Consider the following 19809-nt stretch of genomic DNA (forward strand, 5'->3'; position numbering starts at 1 on the left):
TTTTGGGGTATGCATGTGATATTTATATTATTTTATACGGGTTGTGATCAATTGAGATTTTTTAGCCTAATTGAGAATTGAGATGCATTATAAGCCACTCATTTTTATTAAATGAGTGGTCCAGAATTTGGCACATGGAAAATATTTTTACATTAATTAATTGTGAAAGGGCATATTTGTAATTTCATCATATATTTTATTTAATAAATATTTTTTATTTTTAAAATTTTTTTTTTTTTTTCGATTTTTTATTTTTTTATTTATTTTATTTATTTTATTTTTTTTTATTTTTGTCAACTACATATACAATTCATGTCAACTACACACATGTAATGTCAACTACATATACAATTCATGTCAACTACACACATATAATGTCAACTACATATACAATTCATGTCAACTACACATATATAATGTCATTATAAGCTGTTGACATTTGATGTGCAGAGCTATTGACATTTGATGTGCAGACTACACATCGTAGTTGACATAATGTCTCAGTAGTTGACATCGCGCGAAAATTTAAAAAAAATTTAAAAAAAATTAAAAAAAATAAAAAAAAATTAAAAAATTAAAATTTTTTTAGTTGTTGACATTTTAATACGAATTGTTGACATTTGATATTCTGGCTATTGAAATGAAATGACGATAATACCCCTTAGTTGACATAATCTACTTGCAGTTGACATTTCAAAATGAGTGGCTGAAAATGCATCTCAATTCTCAATTAAGCTAAAAAATCTCAACCTAACAAGACCCTATTTTATACTATTAAATTGAAATACAAAATACTTAAAAATAAAATAGTACTCAAGTATGAACATATGCTTTATGTAAAATATACACCATATGTTTAATATAGGCCCACGTAAATAATAACATTTGAAAATATAAGATTCCAAACTTTACAGAGCAAATTGGTGGTGGTAGGGCAATATATTAGTTTAGAAAATGCACTATTTAGAACAACTTATCAGATTAATCTATTTGCGTCCACAAACTTTCGGCTTCGAAATATTAAGCGGTGAAAGTTAATCCTAACCAATGAGCCACAAATCATATAAATGAAAAGTAATTCACAATCATTTTGATTATAATGAGTGTTTTTATGTATTTGTGAATTTTCCTTATATGAAGTATGTGACTTGTAAAGCTATAGATTAGATCGGTACGAACTACGAAAAATTGGGATTATAATATTTAACAATATAGTACTAATAAATTTATGGTTTTCAAACAACGAATTACATACTACTGTGTAACATATATTTCAATACACCATATATAATTAAATACAGCCTGCCATATGTTAATATTAATACGTTATATAAATAAAGACATTTCAATCATATACATCAAATTTCATCACGCGCACCAAACGACCCCAAATATATAATACTCAATACTAGCATATTTCCTATGATAAAATAAGTCTTGATATGTTCGTCTAACAAAGGAGTATTTTTTTTTGTAGTAGTAATACTAAGAGCATTTATAATAGGAGTGGACTAGCACTAGCCTAATAGTAGTCCAGCCTAAAACTCCTTCTGGCATATCATTATATCTTTTCAATAGCTTAGTCAATGTCCTAGCCTTCCCACAGCCTAACAATAGCCAAGCCTAGCCCTCCCATTTCATTCGTTTTATCAAATTAATAACAAATACGAAATTAATTGGTGTTTATCAAATATTAATAGGGAAATTGGTCCCTAAAATCATAAACTTTGCTTAAAATATGGTATTTCCCACGAACTTTAAAATTGATATATAATATCACAAACTTTGCACTTTGTTTGGTATTTCCCACAGCATGGAGTACTATATTTGACTAATTTACGAGTCATTTTAATCACACTTGACCCAATTAAATCAATGTGATTTTCAATGTGACTTAGGGCTGTCAATTTGTGACACGACACGATAATCCGACACGAATCCGTATGAAATAATTGGGTTTGGATCAAGTCTTATTGGATATGGGTCATTATTGGGTTGACTCAATAAGAACACGAAAAATTCGGGTCGGATGCAGGTAACCTGTTAAAAATTAATGTTTTATTATTTTTATTTTTTATTAGATTGAACTCGGCTGTCTCCTTCACAATTTTGTGCAGTAAAAAAATAATTGGTCTTTGTACTGGGCTCCTGTTAATTACTTATAATTCACCTCGCTGATTTTCCGTTTTCAAATCCCCTCATATGTGTATATAACCTTGAAATTATCCACCTCAACAACCCTAGATTCTACGGCTAACATGGTTGGTTTCTTGCAGACTCCCGCTGTTGAAGGACCGAACCCGGAAGAGGACGAACACCTCACCAAGAAACCAACTGAACTCTTTGTTCCAGAGCTTGACGATTTCCCCTCATCGTTTTCTGATTCGTTCCTTGACTTTCAGCCCCCGGCGGCTGGTTCATGGAAGGCACCGGTGTGAATATGCCTGATTTAGGGGAAGAAGTGGTTGATTTTGAATCCATTAGAGGTCAATTAGTTGATGGTAGGAAGGAATTTGACGTTTTGGGGGAAGCTTTGGAGGGTTCGACTGTAAAGGCAGAACCTTTGTGTGGTTTAGAGCTGGAAGATGGAGAAATTGAGGGTAATGTTGAGGAATGTATTGAAAAGTGTAGTGACAGACACTTGGGGGATTTAGGGTGTTTGGTTGAGGAGCAGCTTGGGAAAGTGAGCTTTAGATGGTGCAGCAGAAAAAAATCTGTGTTCTTCAAGTTGTTGCTTCATTGAACCATGACAATAGTGGTGTTGAATAAGCTGTCACAGCTGTTATCGTGTTCAGGTCGATATCGTGTTACTATCGTGTCGGGTCAACCCAAAGTGGTTCGTGTCGCTATCGTGTCTGGGTCGTGTCCGGGTTTGGAGGTGGCGGGTCGGATTCGTGTTCAGGTTCGGATTCGTGTTCGGGTTCGGGTTTAGCCTTAGTGGGTTTGGAGGTGGCGGGTCGTTATCGGGTTGACCCGATAACGACCAAATCCGCACGATTTGTCAGCCCTAACTTTTTATCCTACATGCTATGAACTTAAAAAGTGGTTTAAAATATCATAAAATGTATCACGGTTGCCTATGTAAAATAAGATTTTGATAAAAATATCTTATTTTGGTAAGTTTGGGAAGTACCAAACAAAATGCAAAGTTTGTTATATTATAGACCAATTTCAAAGTTCATGGGAAATACCAAATTTTGGGCAAAGTTCATTGTTTTATAGACCAATATCTCAAAAATGAAGTGTAATGAGTTATATATATAGAGTAGAAATAAAAAAAATGAAAATTAAAAATTGGCCCGGGTTGCCTATTACTCCGCAATAGGCACCCTAGCCACTCGCCCTAGCTGGCTCACCCACGCCCTAGCTCTAGGGCATTTCTCTCTCCTCCTTTCGGCTAGCCGATCGCAATATCAAATTATCCCAGCGTCTAGCCGCATGTTGATGGCTAGAGCGCCGACTAGTCCACTATTGTGAATGCTCTTAGAGAAATTAATAGTAGTATCTTTTTTGTACTACTACCATGTTTCCTATTATAAAAGAAAGAGGAATTCCTATGATAAAAGAAAGAGGAACTTTAAATAAAGAGGAACTTTTTGCTGCAATAATAAAGAGGAACTTTTAAAATTGGTCCTTAGAGTGTCCACAATGGTGGCCTTCAAAGGCCACCAAATGTGGCCCGGCCACCATTCGTGGCTCTCTTGTGGCCTTCACAATGGTAAAAGTCAATATTAACTAACAAGGGCCACCAAATGTAAAAAATAACAAGGGCCACCAAATGTGGCCCTCTAAAAAAAATTTAATTTATTTTCTTTTTGGTTAATGCTATTTTTTAATTTAACTATATTAAATTTTTTGTAGACTAATAATTTGTGGATCAAACATGATTTAATAAAGTTACGAATTATAGATAAATTTTCGTCGTATTTTTGACAGGGGAAAATTCTACAACGAAAATTTTTAAAAAACACAACATAAAAAGATTAAAAAAACGCCACCATTACCTACTCGGTTGCGTCATCGGAATCCGGCACATCTTCTTCACCTCCTTCACCGCCACCGCCGCCGACACCGGCCCCACTGCCGCTTGCTTCGCCCGTCGCCGACCCAGCGGGGAAGCCCAACTTCGACCTCAACCTAAGAATGAGGTCGTAGTACATCATCTTGGTGATGGGGTCCGTCGACTTCTCGTACAAGCACAAGTTATCCTGGAGTTGCTTCATCATCTGCACCTCCAGTGTTTGAGTCAACGCCGCGGTCGGTGTTGAAGGGTGCGCTGTCGTCGCGCTCGCCCGAGAGACTTGGGAAGCGGATCTAGCTTCCCGGATGGCGGATTGTTGGCCTTGCGGGCGCTGGCGCCTCGACATTGTCGAGGGGGGCTCATCTCTCACATCGTCATTCAGGTCGAATGCACGTGAGTCGGTACCACTGCTGTAGGTGCCGTCGGCCCCGGTTTTTGTCCGCTTCCCAGTATGACCGGTCTCAGCGTCGCAAATCTCCTTGAATTGAGGGGAGTCTCGGAGAAGCATGTATTCATTCCAGTAGGTGAACTTGGGCCAGTTGTCAGTATTAAACAACTGATACGATAACGCCCGTACGTCGGCTTCGCTGCGGCCGCTTTCGGCATTCTGGAGCTGTCTCTCGTAAATATTCCTGAACCTCTTCACAGCTCTACTGATCCGGCCGAACTTCTTCCGGATTTGGCCTTCATCACGGGAGGCACTGCCTTCTGGTTTGAAGCTGCTGTACACCGTCAGGACGTGCCTCCAGAAGCAAATGTCGGTCTGATCCGTGCCGATGACCGGATTCGTCGTGACCGCCTCCCAAGCCCGCGCAACAGCGAGGGATTCGTCGTCGTTGTACTTCTCGCCCCGCCGATCACCACCGCCGGTCGCCGGCTCTCCGTCTCCGTCTCCGCCTCGCCCACCGCCGGTCGCCGTCTCTCTGCCGCCTCGCCTCGCACCGCCACCGCCTCGCCTTCCACCGCCGCCGCCGCCTCGCCTCCCACTCCCACCGCCGCCGCCTCGCCTCCCACTCCCACCGCCGCCGCCTCGCCCCCCACCACCGCCGGTTCGGCGACCCCCGGTGGGGGCCTCCATCTCCACACTACCGGATGTCGGGGTCTCCGGTGTACCCATCAATTGTTCCCATGTGAATCTATCAGATTCAGACAGAGGAGACTGAGAGTATTGGAATTGGGAGGATTGGAATTGAGAGGATTGGAAGTGCTGGGACGGGTTGTTGATCGCGTCCATATTCGGTCGGTAGTCACCGAACCCCGATGGTTGGCGAACCAAGTTCCTCTGCTGGGATGGCTGGACCCGGAATTGGGGCGATTGCGGACTCCACGTCTGATTGGGGAAGTTGCCGTATCCCGAGTCTCCATACCCCGGGGAATTACCATCTCCACCTTGCATTTTTTGTAGTGTTTGAAAGTGAAAATGAAGGAAATGGAAGTGTACAAAGATGTGGAAAAATGGAAATGGGAGGGAGTGTATTTTTATAAAATAATTTTCGAAAATATAAAAAAAAAAAAAATTCGGCGGCCCAGCCGCGTTTCGCGGCCCGCTGCAGTGGAGGGCCGCGGCTCACACGGCTCAGCCGCGTGAAGGCCGCGGCCGCGGCTCAGCCTCGTCTCTCGCCTCAGGGCCCCGGCTCTCGGCTCTCTGCAATGGGGGGCCGCGTGAAGGCCATGGGCCGCGGCTCCCCCATTGTGGACACTCTTACTCCCTATAAAATAGAGGTTGCCCCCATATTAGTTTGCGAAGTAGGAAAGATCATGTTAGACATTGAAAAAGTTAATGTGAATAATGAGAGTAATAGAATGATGAAAAAGTTGATATTTATTGTAGATGATAATTATATAAGAAAGTAATAATGAAATGAATAAAATGACGTATACACAATCCATGGTTTCAAAGGTAAAATAGTCCATCAAGATACCGTAAACATGATTTTTTTTCATGTTCAGATTCCTGAAACGTAATTTTTCCTACTTCCATTTGTTCCGAGACCAATTTTTGAAATTCACTCTAAAATAAAAACAAAATACAGGTAACATTTTATTTGGCATGATATATTAAAAGTTATAGTACTTGTTATAATCGAGATTTGTACTATGTATACCATGTTATACAAAATATTTTTGTTATAAAAGGCATTTTATTTATAACGAACAACATTAAAATGTGATGTAAAACGTGCCATAAGAATGATCAAAATTAGGGGTGGGTAGGTACTGTATACCTTACCGAAACCATCATACCGTATACCTTACCGTAAATACGGTTGTGAAAAAGTCATACCTTTACCATACCAAAGTTTTTCGGTATACCAAACTTTGGTATACCTTATTTTCGGTATGGCGAATTTCCATATAATACCGTACCTCATTTTCGGTATACCATACCGAAGTTCGGTATACTTTACTTTTGCAGTATACCTGACTTTCAACATCAATTAAAATAGAAAATTTGAGTTTTTAGAATATTATTTATATTTTATAATTTTAAAATAAATTAAATATAATATATTCATATTTATATTTATATTTCACAATAGATTTTATAATTTTAAAATATATAAAAAATATTTTATTTATAATTGTGTTTATATTTTTGCGATATATACCTTAGTTTACGGTATATACCTTAATTTACGGTATATACTGCATTTCAGTATGCAGCGGTATACCGCGGTATTTGGAAATTTATACCGTTATCTTACCAGAATCTTTCGGTAAGGTATCATACCGTACCGAAAATTCAGTATTTTTTGGGTACGATAAGGCCGGTATTTCGGTATTTTTCCCCAACCCTAAATTCAAAATTGATAGAGAAAATATATAAATATTAGTTTCTTTAATTTAAAAGTTATTAATAAAATCAAAATTGAATGCAAAACAATAAGTCATTTATACAAAGTAGTTTGGAAACCGTAGAAACTTAGAGTGAATAAATGAAATTACAGAAATTTAAAATAAATCAGGAAATATAATAAAAAAGTCTATTTCATCCTTTAAACGATACCGATGGCCGAATTTGACATACCAACTATTTTGATTCATGGTGCTAATACGAATTCCAAATTATTCCAACATAGTTGATATTTTCGGCAGTTTCAGTATCATCGCTTCCTCAACTAAAGGCCTGTTCAAGTAGGCTGATATGAGCAGAAATGGGCCTATATCATGGACTTTGTGGTTGTTCAAGATCATAGTCTATTCCAAGGGAAGCCCGTTGTTAATGTCTGAGCCCGATCTGTTCACTCCAGGTATGGTCTTAAACCAAATCAGAAGCAGGAGGTGGTAATTCATTTCATGTCTCGATTTCCGGCTCCAGATATGAGAGTAATTTACTATTATCACCCTGAATTAAAATCATTCAAGTAAGGGGCAGGTCCGATTTTCCCCCCTTCTACAAACCCTAGGTATGCACTTGTTGGTTTTCCTCCTTTGCCGTCCACATGCGTCTCGATCTTTCCCCCTTGCGAAACTTGTTCCTCGGCGTCTCAGCCACAACTGGAACGGAGAAACACACATGATCCCAGTCACAAAGTCAGGTAAAAGCCTCGTTAATACGAGGTGCCGTTAACTGAAACAGCTGGGTTTACATACCATCACAATTAGCCCTGCTACTAGGGCTACCACCCCATGAACGTTTTCCGGAGTTGGGTGTACATAGATTCGGTGCACCAGATAAGGGAGACAGCACTGGTAATCACACGTATGAGTAATCACAGTTGGTAAAGCTTGAGAAGATGGAGGTCATTGTTCATACCTTTCCCGTTGTGGTTATCAGACTGCATCGTTTCCGTTGTCTTCCTCGATCCGACGAAACCAGCTCTATGCTTACTTTCCCCAAATTAGGATTCCAATTTAACAGCCTTCTGCCAAAACAATTTGGGTGGCTGGCTTCCAAATTGACGAGGGCAAAGTAGGAACTTTTTATATCTGGACATTGAAAAAAAATTGCAAAAATATTTAACACCCCTCAAATCCGGATTCCTTCCTATAAGCCTGAATATCCTAATGGAACAGTACAATTTCTGGTTCAGATTTAAATGTGGATATCTCTCCAACCAACTTGAACACACCCTAAAACTGTATCAAATGTCTTAAGCATATTTCACTTCTACCAAATAAGTCTATATGTAGGTATAACTAGAACATTTTTTGTGAAAGGTACCATACATGAAACATTTTTGTGGCACCATATTTACACCAACAAATCAACATTAAGAAATTACTAAAATTTGTGGCAAGAATAAAATTATGAAAGTGAAAAATGGCCAAATGGGCAGCCTTATCACCACAATTTCATTTGGATATCCCAATCAACCAATCTTCATATGGAGTAATACTTTCTAAGTCCTTCTCCATCACAATTCTCACCACTTGTTCAAGAATGGCCTCCACCACTCTCCCCCTCACTCCTCCTCCGCATCTCCAAGACCTCCACCGCCCCTCCGCCGCTTCCCCTTCCCTCTCATTCGGAAAACCCACCAAGAAAAATCAAATCTTTTCGGCTCCCGCCCAGAGCTTATCCCTCTCTCCGTTGCTTCTCCACCGCCACAATGGCCGCTTGTCAAAATCATTCGTCGCCCCCGCCGTGGCTACTGAAGATGAGGTGGCGGAGGAGGCCGCGGAGGAGGAGCAAGAGCAAGGCGGTGGCGCCGTTGCGGTGGCTACCAAGCCCAAGAAAGGCAAGGCTGCGTTGCCTTTGAAGAGGGACAGAGTATGTATGGGGACTGGGATTTTCATGTTTCCATTTCTTACTTTCACAAGAGTTTTTTTTGTGGATGATAATTGGGGTTTTCTTGTGTGGAATCGTGTGCTTCTTGTGATTAAAAAAAATATGCTTTTTGTAATGGTGTGGAATATAATCTTATCTGTTAGAAGCATTAGGAAATTCAATTAGCTCCAATGTGTGTTTTATACTCCACTTTTGTATAGTTTATATTTGATGATCACTGTGTGTGTGAAATGGGGGAACTGTGTTTTGTTAAGTCTAGTTATGTAAAACTGCTGCAGTTTGTTGTGCTTGGTTGAATTATGTGTGCAACAATGTAATGAAGTTGCCTAATTTGCTCGAGCATGTTAATAGAGATTTTCATCTGGTGCAATGAAAGCTAGAAACAATATATTTGCATTTTATTAGACGAATTTAGTCATCATCTGTCTGGGCAAAGTAAGACGTCATCTCCATCTTGATGCCCTTACAGTCTGTGTGTGTGTGTGTGTCTGTGCAGTGTGTTAGGTCATGAATTGTCAAATTTAGGAACTGAATACATTTCATCGAAGCTAGAATATAAAACGAGTTTCTGGATCCTTAACATTGTCGCCTTCCCATCTAAGTTTTCTAGAACTCTGAAATTTTGGTTGCAATTGATAGACAAGGTCGAAGAGGTTTCTGGAGATTCAAAAATTGAGAGAAGTCAAACAGGAGTATGACATAAAAACAGCGATATCATTGGTGAAGCAAGCAGCAAGCACAAAGTTTGTCGAGACAGTGGAAGCTCATTTCCGCCTCAATATTGATCCCAAGTATAATGATCAACAACTGAGGGCAACTGTAAGCTTTCTGATACATCACTTTGTTTGATCAAAATTCAAAAGTGTGTTTTGAACCCTTACCCCAAATCTTGATGGCCGGTGCAATATTTTTGTGACTGAATAGGTAAATCTGCCAAAGGGAACTGGTCAGACTGTTAAAGTTGCTGTTCTTACACAAGGTGATTGCATATTTGCTCTATCGATGAACTACACCTTCACGAGAAACACATGTATAAATTCAATGAAGGGCAAAGAGAAGGACTTTCAATTAGTTTCTGGTTTTTTGAAGTGGAATGATTGTAATTGCGCCTTAGGAAACTCTTGTTAAGCTGTATGCAAACTTAGCTACTAACAACAGCCATTATAAAATCATAAATATTGTGTATAGTGCCTCGGATGTCGATGATGTGTTCCTTTTTCTCTATAACTGACCTTATTATGGCTTATCTATCGCGGTAGCCTCATATGCTCAGTTGGTTCTCTTTTGCAGGTGAAAAGTTTGATGAGGCAAAAAATGCGGGAGCTGATGTTGTTGGTGGAGAGGACTTGATTGCACAGATTAAGGGAGGATTCATGGATTTTGATAAACTGATTGCAACACCAGACATGATGCCTAAGGTCCTGATATATATCCCTATTAAGTTGCTCTTGTCTACCCTGGATATAGTTTAAGAACTCTGATCCTTATGATGAGAAAACAATCATTTAGTGGTTCGTAGTTGATGTCTCTGAACTACACTTTATCCTAACACTACGTTTTTCGTTATCTCTTTTTATGTTTTTATTTTTTCTTCTCTTTAAAGAGGCTCCCTCTGACGTATACTATTCTTCATCGTTAGGTTGCAAGCTTAGGAAAACTTCTAGGACCTCGAGGACTGATGCCAAATCCTAAAGCCGGTACAGTGACTACGAACATACCACAGGTACACTCTCAAATACTCAGTTTATTTTGGTATCGCAAGCAACTTATTTCAATACTGAAACTGGACAAGTTGCCTGTTATTGGTTGTTCATGATGTCGAAGACACATGGTTGTTATCCTTGCACCGTTGAAGAAAAATTCTTATGCTTGGGGTTGGTTAAGTTGTTGGCTCTTTTGAAGGTTTTATACAACCTGAAATGTTGTTGCAGGCAATCGAGGAGTTCAAGAAAGGAAAAGTGGAATATCGGGCGGATAAAACTGGGATCGTCCACTTACCTTTCGGAAAGGCAGATTTTTCAGAGGAGGATCTGATTGTAAACTTTCTTGCTGCAGTGGTGAGTGATCTTTGTTTGGCTTATGTTCTATTCTCATGTGTACGGTAGAAGCATTCGAGTAATTGCCATTAAAACTTGCAGAAATCAGTAGAATCAAACAAGCCAACAGGGGCAAAAGGTGTGTACTGGAAAAGTGCTCATGTATGCTCATCCATGGGGCCGTCGATTCGGTTGAACATTAGAGAAATGCTCGAGTACAAGCTCTCTTGAACATTACATCTAACTTTGTAGATTATCTTCTGTATCCATTTCCAGAATATGTAGTATAGAGAATAGGCAAGTATGGATTTGACAGTGAAGAGCCTTCCTATGCCAAAGAAAAATGAAGTGGAAATTGTGTTTGTTTATTGTTGCAATGCATAGTGTTATTTAATTTGCAGGCGACGATTGTGTAACATTGGCTGGTTAAATTCATTCTCTTGGATGTAAAGAAAGTCCCATCTTAAATCTGTTTTCTATTAGTACATCAAATGCCAATTAAACTTGTTCTCAAATGCAACTGCAAAAGGATAAAATGAAAATCTGTTAGTTTTCAAACAATTTTTACAGTATTCAATCATGACTCACCTCTATATGTTTGTTGAGGTTACGCATTTTACCAACTTTTCAATCATTATTTTAATAAAGGCCAAACTAATACTATTATTTGTCCACAAAAATAAAGAAAGATATAAATAAATAGTAATTGATGTATTTATAAATCTTTTATATATAGATAAATACTAATTTTGGTAAATGACCCAAAATGAAAAAAAAAACATGACAATTTTTGTGAATAGAGATTTATTAGATAACAAAATAAACAAATAAAAAATCAATAGCCTACATTAAATATGAATAATTTTGGACAGTTAATTCGGTTTAGTAAAATTAATCCAAAGCAAAAATATGAAAACCCACATTTTGATATAGAATTATACATCAATCCCTTGGCTTGGTTGTACAATTATACCTTTCCCAAGGGGAAAAGTACTACCTAGAATTTCAAAATCTACCCTAAATTTTTTATAAGTAAAAAAACAAACGAGAGTATAAGGTAGTAGAAAAGTAAATGGAGCTTTAAGACTAATCTATGAATAAACAAAATAAATACCATAGCATCTAGTAATACAGTAGGCATCTCCAGTAGCTTTCACCCAGCAATAGCCCCCAGCCACAAAATCCTCCTGCCACATCATCAGCACTAAAAATTCTCCTGCCACATCATCAGGACAAGCAAATAACCCAGCAATAGCCCAACAATAGTCTAGCCACATCACCCCTAATTATATAAAACAAATAATTGACAATCACACAAAATACGGAATTAAATGTACGACACAAATACGGAAAAATTCAATAATATTATTTAAATTAAAAAAATACAATAAAAAAATACATTAATTTTAAAAAAAATTACATTAAAAAAATACATTAATTAAAAAAAATTACATTATTTAAAAAAAAACACTACCTCCGCCTCACTCCTCGTCTTCGTCGCCCCCCTCGCCACCGTCACCGTCGCCGCCGCCTCCGTATCCGCCGGAACCCCCCGGTCTTCAAATCGTCACGCATGCTCACGAGCATTGCGTGAAGAAAACTCTTCTCCTCGGGGTCCGTCGCCGTCCGCCATTTGGCTAACGTCTTGGCCATCTGAGCGCGCATTTGTTGACGCGCGAAGAATTTGAGATCCTCTGTCGACTGGCCAAGGGGGGATGCCGACTGTAACTCCTGGGACCCCCGGCGCCCCCCTCTCCTCCTGTTGCGCCCGCCATTGACCAACCGGGCGAGTTCAACGAGCGAACGATGGCGGGGACGGGAGCTCCTCCGCATCATCGGGGAGGTCGTGGGAATGGCCTGTAATCACCGGTATAGTTCAGTCGTTGCTTCTTTGGCCAGCCAGCGTCGACACCTGCCCGGAACTTCTCGGAGTCGTTCAGCACCTCGTAGCAGTTCCAGTAGGTGAACTCCTTATACAACCCGGGATGGGGGAAGGCTTTCTCCGCTATCCTCCTGCAGTCATCCTCCGTTTGGCTACTGTTCTGCATGCGGAGGGCATTGGCGTACAAGCCCGAAAATCGGGAGACCCCAGCCCTGATTCGGTCCCACCCCTTCCGGCTAGGACGACTGGCTGACTGATAAGGCTAATTTCATGCATAGGTCTAGGGGATAAATTCATGAAATTACGGGGTCTAACACACGTCTTAAGCCAGATGTGTAGAAGAATTTTGCCAGGTCCAGGAAAGAGAGAGGACAATCACATGGTCCGAGGAAACTGGCGAAAAAGTGAGCATTGTGGAGGAAATTGCAAGACGGAGGAAATCTCGGAGCTGAAGGGTAGAATGAAGATTTCTACGAAGGCTTCTAAAAGATTATGTCCGCGCCTATATAAGGAAGGAATCATGCATTCTAGAGGGACCTTCTCGGTGGAGGCCTCATTATGGATTGTAGCTAGGAGCTCACTTTTCTCTTACACACTTGGGTTCTTTTTGGGAAATTCGGGGGTTCCCGTCTGGGTTCACTTCCTGTTTACAGTAGTTTCATTTGGGTGTAACATCGTCCTATCGAGGGCGAAGAAACAATTTCCAATTTGTTTCTCGTTATTTTGTGGATTTCACCGAGCTTCGCTGTTCAAAGCTCGGCACTCTGTTTACCGTTTATTCTGTGGGTTTATGCAAGCTATTTTCCATAATGTTGATGGTGTTTGTTTCTGCTTCAGTTACTGTGTTTTTCTGGAGTTCGTGCTAGTACTTGTTTTGGATGCTTTTCGCATTTGCTCACTGAATCTGTGTAGAATTGTTTGAATTGGTTGTTGATCGGAGTAGATCTTTAGAATCAGAAGTTATGGGGATGATTCTGGTTGTTGTAGGACTCGGATCGCTTGGATCCGGAGTGGATTAAGCATCCGACAAGAGATCTGAACAGAGTTGGTTTAATTTGATGCCTAGCCTTCGTGTTTTTATTTCGCTCCGTCTAGTTTATGTAGATTTGTGTTATTTCCGGTTTGTTGCAAGTTTTCGACGACCAAACTTTTATATTCTGTTCGAATCAGGGTATGTGCTCTGTTTCCTTCATCTTCGTGTCTGATTCAGCTAGAGAAATGCATATCGTTGTTAGTTAAAGTCCCAGTTCGTTATTTGCAGCTTTTCTGCCGTACCTGCTATTTCTAGAATGATGGTCCCCACTGTTATTCATTTTCTGTCTAGCTAAATTAGGTAGTCATTTACACGGTCTAGGAAGTGAATTTAATATCTAGCAGTCATGAGGACGTTTGATCTCAGCATGTTTACAGTTTTCTAGGTTTAGTGCTACATTTCTTGCCTAGGTCTAGTTGTAGTTATACCTCAACCCAGTTTGCGTGGCAGCCGCCGCCTTTGTTAAGAGTCTCTAAATGCTTTCTTACGTGTCCGTCTTCATGGGATCGACCCCTGCTTCTCTATACTAATCCATAGTATTCGGGTTGAGGGATCTTTGAAGGGGAGTTTTGTGTGTACAACGACAGAGCATTCCGTGTTCCATTGAGTTCCTAGACCAAGTGATCTAGTGGGTTCATAGGACTTGGTATCTCGACCTAGCACAGCACATCACCCTCTCTCCCTTCAAATGGCGCCATTGCCGGGGGCTGGATGACGTAATTTGTGATTGTGTTTAGTGGATTTTGGCGTACATAGTTCTTAATTTTTCTTTCCTTTTATTTTCAGTTTATGAGCAGGGACTCACGGTTTGGACACTGTGGTAACTCATCTGAGTGGAGGAACGATAAGTTTATTTGGCAAGTCAAGAACACAGCATCTACGGTCACCACCAGATCTGGATTATCTATGGGAGATCCATTTTTTGATTCGGGAAGTGAAGAGGATTGGAATTCGTCAGGAAGGGAGGATCCTAAATCATCTTCGGAAACAAGTACAGAGGAGGAAGAAACAGGGGACATGGCGAACATAATCGATCCAGATCCAGAGATCGGTTCGCTTACTGCCCATCTAGATGGAGAGCCAGCTCAAGCTATAGTAATGAATCCGCGACAGAGGTCCATTGAGATAAAGACAAACGTGCTTGGCATCCTACCACATTCTCTGGGCGAAGGAATGAGTGCCCGTATGAGTTTTTGAATGAATTCAGCAAATTGTGTGGCATACAGAAAAGGCAGAATGAGGCGACTGAGGAGGATTATCGCCTGCGTGCAATTCCGTTTGCCTTGAAGGGGGAAACCAACACATGGTTATTGAGGTTGCCCCCGGATTCTATCCGCACATGGAGGGACTTCAAGTTGGAATTCTTAGATTATTTCTTTCCGTCCAACAAGACGAATGCGTTGAAAAAGGAAATATTAGAGTGTAAGCAGGATTACGACGAATCTTTTAGTCAGTACTGGTCGAGATTCAAGGGGTTGTTGGATGCATGCCCGAATCACCGAATGATAGAGGCAGAGACCTACTCTCTGTTTTACGAAGTGGCAACCCCTGAGTCTAAGGACTTAATGAATTCCTCGAGTGGGGGAAATTTCACAAGAAAGAAGGGAAGTGAAGTAAGAGAGATTCTGGGGAAGTTGATAGACGCTAAGAAGGCATATGATAACCCCAGGAATATAGTAAGGAGAGGATCGGTGAATGCTATGAGAGAGCAAGAAGATGATAAAGTGGAAGCAATGATCGACAAGCTCGAGAAAGCTCTTTTGAACGCTATTGAAAAGACAAATCCACAAGCTTCACAAGGGAAGGAGAAATCTCCTGGTCTAGGAGATAATCAATTTCAGCAATATTACGGGACCCAGGAAGGAGATTATCAGACCCAAGTCAATGCAATGGGAAGTTGGAATTCCGATGGGAGCTGGAATCCAGGGAGACAAAGAGATGCACCCTGGAGGAACCATCCAAATTTCAGATGGACTGATAACGAACAGAACCAGCCAGCACCACAACAGAATTTGCAGTTTGCACCTCAGCCCGAGAGACAAGATAACTAGTTAGGAAGGAACCAAGAAGGGCAGGGCAACTGGATCAATCGGAACCAAGGAGACCACTCAAGTTGGGGAAACAGAAATAAGAATAATCAAGGGAACTCTTATGTACCACCGCACCAAAAGAACTTTCAAACCACCTACCAAGGGCCAGGAAATCAGTACAACAATAATTCAAGTGGTCTAGGAAACATTCGCCAGAATCAAGCGAGTGGATCGAATCCGAGTGCAGGCCCAGGGCCAAGTCAGCCCAATTCTAAAACACCGAGAAATCTGGATGAGATGGTGCATGATCTCGTAAGTTCTCAGGAGCATATGCAGAACAACTTGCAGTCAAATAATGACGTAGTCCACAAGCTTCAGGACGCTCAGCAGGAGCAAAAGGCGGCGATGGATATGCTGGCAAAGCAATTGTCACAAATAGCCACTTCCTTGACCGAGATGAGGGGAAATGAAGGCAAGATTCCCGCCTCAGTAAGGCCACCTGATAGAGCTAATATAAGTCAAATTACCTTGAGATCCGGGAAAGGATATGAGGGGCCGGTGGTAAGAACGAAGGAGGCGACAGATCCCAAGGAAGGCATGGAGGGAGAGGATACAATTCCTAGACCCAGACACTTGAAGGAAGATAGCCCCTTGGTTAAAGATGACCTTAAGGCAGGAGATTTGGAGAGACCATTGCCTAGACCAATTGAACCATTCTTCCTCGATCCAGAGCCGGAGTTGGGAAGTGAGGCAGCAGGAAAGGAAACTGGAGAGTTCTCAGGTGAAAGTTCTACAGGAGCGGGGAAGCGACTGAAACCCTTCCCAAGCCGGGGGGAAGCCAAGAAGAAGAAGGAAGAGCCGATAGACTTCATGGATAATTTTGGGAAGTTGGAAATCAATCTACCATTCTTACAGGCCCTGAAATTGCCAATGTTTAGCAAATTCATCAAGGAATTTATAGCTGGGAAGGCTAGACCCAGTGGAAAAATTTTGATAGGCGAGAACATCTCCCCTGTGATTCAGAAGAGGAGGATGCCTTCAAAATGCAATGACCCATGTATGTTTACCTTGCCCATCTCTATTGGTGATGTAAAAATCGAGCATGCTATGTATGACCTAGGCGCGTCAATAAATGTGTTACCACTTTTCATATACAAGAAACTGGTAGGAGTAAGTATGGTAGATACGAAAGTGGTGATCCAGCTAGCGGATAGGTCATGTATTTGCCCTGAAGGAGTGCTTGAGAATGTGATAGTCAGAATACATGATTTCTTGTACCCAGCTGATTTTCATGTGATAAAGATGAGTGACAATGAATCTGCTGAGTCTAGTGGCGTACTTCTAGGGAGACCTTTTCTTCGTACAGCTAAGACCATAATTGATGTTTTTGATGGAACTATATGCCTTGACTACAATGGGGAAAAATACACCTTTAGCATCGATGGAGCAATGAAGAAACCTCTTGATGTAGAGAATTTGCATGCTATTGATGTCATTAACTCCTTAGTCCAGGAATATCTTGAGATAGAATTAATGCAGAAACAGATTGAAGTGAAAATTCAGCGATGAGTTGCTCTATAGACAGAGAAGTGGCTGGATGGTGTGAAACAATGAACACAAGTGAATTATCAGATGAAGAGCTAGCTGAGGCAATCGTGGAATTCTGTAAAAATCCAGGAGTAGCCAGGTCAGGGAAGACACCCCATGTGGCGAGCATAGAGGCTTCTTCTAGGTCAAGGAAAAACATGATACCTGAAAGAACAGAGAAAAATCCCTTGCCCCAGGAGGCAAGCACACTGAAGAAAGAACTGAAAGTGCTCCCACCAGGTCTCAAGTATGCTTATCTAGAGGAGAATGAAACTTTCCCTGTGATCATTAATAGCAGTTTGACCAGAGGACAAGAAGAGGAACTGCTAGAGGTGATCCGGAGAAACAAGAAGGCTATTGGATGGACTCTCTCTGACCTGGTAAGAATTAGTCCAGATTTGTGCATGCATCACATCCGCTTGGAGGAAGGAGCAAAAGCCTGCAGGGACCCACAGCGTAAGATTAATCCGAATATGAGAGAGGAAGTCCTGAAAGAAGTCTTGAAGTTACTCTCCTTGGCAATTATCTACTCTATTCCGGACAGTGAGTGGGTCAGCCCAGTTCACATGGTACCCAAAAAATCAGGAATTCAGGTAGTCAAGAATGATAAGAATGAATTGGTTCCCACTCGACTTGTTACTGGGTGGAGGATGTGTATTGATTATAGAAAGCTGAACGAAGCGACTAGGAAAGATCATTTCCCGCTTCCATTCATTGATCAGATGCTGGAGAGGCTGGCAGGAAAACAATACTTCTGTTTCCTAGACGGATACTGTGGATACTTCCAGATCTATGTAGATCCAGAAGATCAGGAGAAGACTACATTTACGTGTCCTTTTGGCACGTATGCTTACAGAAGAATGTGTTTTGCCTATGCAATGCGCCAGACACTTTTCAACGGTGCATGATGAGTATCTTCTCGGATCTACTGGAGGACTGCATCGAGATTTTCATGGATGACTTCACGGTGTATGGAAATTCTTTTGACTCCTGTTTAGCAAGTTTGGATGTAGTATTAAGGAGGTGCTAGGAAAAGCATTTGGTCCTTAATTTCGAGAAATGCCACTTTATGGTCCCTGAGGGAATTGTCCTAGGGCACGTAGTCTCGGAAAGGGGGATACAGGTAGATCGAGCAAAGGTTGATGTTATCTCAAAAATGCCTTACCCGACGAATCAGAAAGAAGTGAGAGGATTCCTAGGGCACGCGGGTTTCTATAGAAGATTCATTAAAGATTTCGCGAAGATTGCTCAGCCGCTTACTCATTTGCTGCATAATGAAGTGGAATTCGTTTTTGATGAAGAGTGCAAGAAAGCCTTTCGGCTACTGAAGGATAAACTGGTTTCTGCTCCCATCATTAGAGCACCCGATTGGAATCTACCATTTGAAATCATGTGTGACGCAAGCGATTATGCAGTGGGAGTAGTGCTAGGTCAAAGAGTTGATGGGAAAAGCTATGTGATTTTTTATGCTTCTAAAACGCTCAACCAGGCCCAGAAAATTTATGACACCACGGAGAAGGAAATGCTGGCAGTCGTGTATTCCTTTGAGAAGTTCCGACCATATTTATTGGGGTCAAAGGTGATAGTTTTCACGGACCACGCAGCTATCAAGTACTTACTGGCAAAGAGAGAATCCAAACCGAGGTTGATCCGTTGGGTGTTACATCTACAAGAATTTGATTGGGAGGTTAAAGACAAGAAAGGACCAGAGAACAAGGTGGCTGGCCACCTGAGTCGTATTTTCCAAGGGGAGACCGAGGAAGCAATACCAGATGCATTCCCAGAGGAAAATTTGTACTATTTGAAAGCATTTCCTAGACCTATCAGTTGGGAAGAGATTATGGCGTTAATAGGTCCAGGAGATGTCGAGAAAGGAAACTGCCGGATAAAGGCTGAACCATGGTACGCGGACCTAGCAAATTACTTGGTCACTAGAGAGGTGCCCAGTTCACAAGAAATCTCCCGGGCTCAGAAGATGAAACTGAAAAGTGAAACCAAGTACTACTTTTGGGACGACCTGTATCTATGGAGAATGGGAGCCGACCAGGTAATTAGAAGGTGTATTCCAGAATGGGAACAGAGAGATGTGCTCAATCACTGCCATGCCCTAGCGTGTGGAGGTCACTTTGGACCTAGGAAGACCGCGGGGAAAGTGTTAGACAGTGATTTTTACTAGGGCTGGCAATTTTTGATCCGACACGATAATCCGACACAAATCCACACGAAATTAACCCAACACGAACATGCACGTTTAGGATTTGGGTCCTTATAGGGTCGACTCAATAAGAACTTGAAAATTTTGGGTTGGGTTGGGTTGGATTTGGGTCGAGTTGGGTTATCCGTTAAGAAAAAAAATATTTTGATTAATAAAAATAATATATAAAATTTTAATTTTTAATTATTTTTATTAATTAAAAAAATATTTTAATTTTATTAGTAAAAATATGATTAATACGGTTATCAATTATTTTTTATGATAAAAAAATAT

The 19809-nt window shown here is 40.9% G+C and overlaps 1 protein-coding gene and 1 long non-coding RNA gene across 2 annotated transcripts; one reads left to right on the forward strand and one right to left on the reverse strand.

Moving 5' to 3' along the window:
• Positions 1 to 6859: 6859 nt before the first annotated feature.
• LOC121755719 lies at positions 6860 to 8258 on the reverse strand. The gene is made up of 3 exons (XR_006040855.1): positions 7779 to 8258; positions 7616 to 7711; positions 6860 to 7519 (listed from the first exon to the last, which is right to left on the reverse strand). It is a non-coding gene; the product is annotated as an uncharacterized LOC121755719 (long non-coding RNA).
• Positions 8259 to 8270: 12 nt separating this feature from the next.
• Positions 8271 to 11189, forward strand: LOC121755683 (50S ribosomal protein L1, chloroplastic-like). Its single transcript, XM_042151032.1, has 7 exons — positions 8271 to 8735; positions 9393 to 9572; positions 9678 to 9732; positions 10044 to 10171; positions 10393 to 10476; positions 10685 to 10810; positions 10892 to 11189. The coding sequence occupies exons 1-7, from the start codon at positions 8286 to 8288 to the stop codon at positions 11018 to 11020; spliced, it is 1152 nt and encodes a 383-aa protein (XP_042006966.1). The 5' UTR covers positions 8271 to 8285; the 3' UTR covers positions 11021 to 11189.
• The last annotated feature ends 8620 nt before the right edge of the window (positions 11190 to 19809 follow it).

The sequence above is a fragment of the Salvia splendens genome, chromosome 11 (assembly GCF_004379255.2).
Source record: "Salvia splendens isolate huo1 chromosome 11, SspV2, whole genome shotgun sequence".
NCBI lineage: Eukaryota > Viridiplantae > Streptophyta > Magnoliopsida > Lamiales > Lamiaceae > Salvia > Salvia splendens.

Bases quoted from the DNA above. Each gene is read 5' to 3' on its own strand.
- LOC121755683 (XM_042151032.1), top strand. From the start codon at position 8,286: ATGGCCAAATGGGCAGCCTTATCACCACAATTTCATTTGGATATCCCA. The intron at 10,172-10,392 runs GTCCTGATATAT...CTTCATCGTTAG, and splicing joins CACCAGACATGATGCCTAAG to GTTGCAAGCTTAGGAAAACT. The intron at 10,477-10,684 runs GTACACTCTCAA...ATGTTGTTGCAG, and splicing joins TGACTACGAACATACCACAG to GCAATCGAGGAGTTCAAGAA.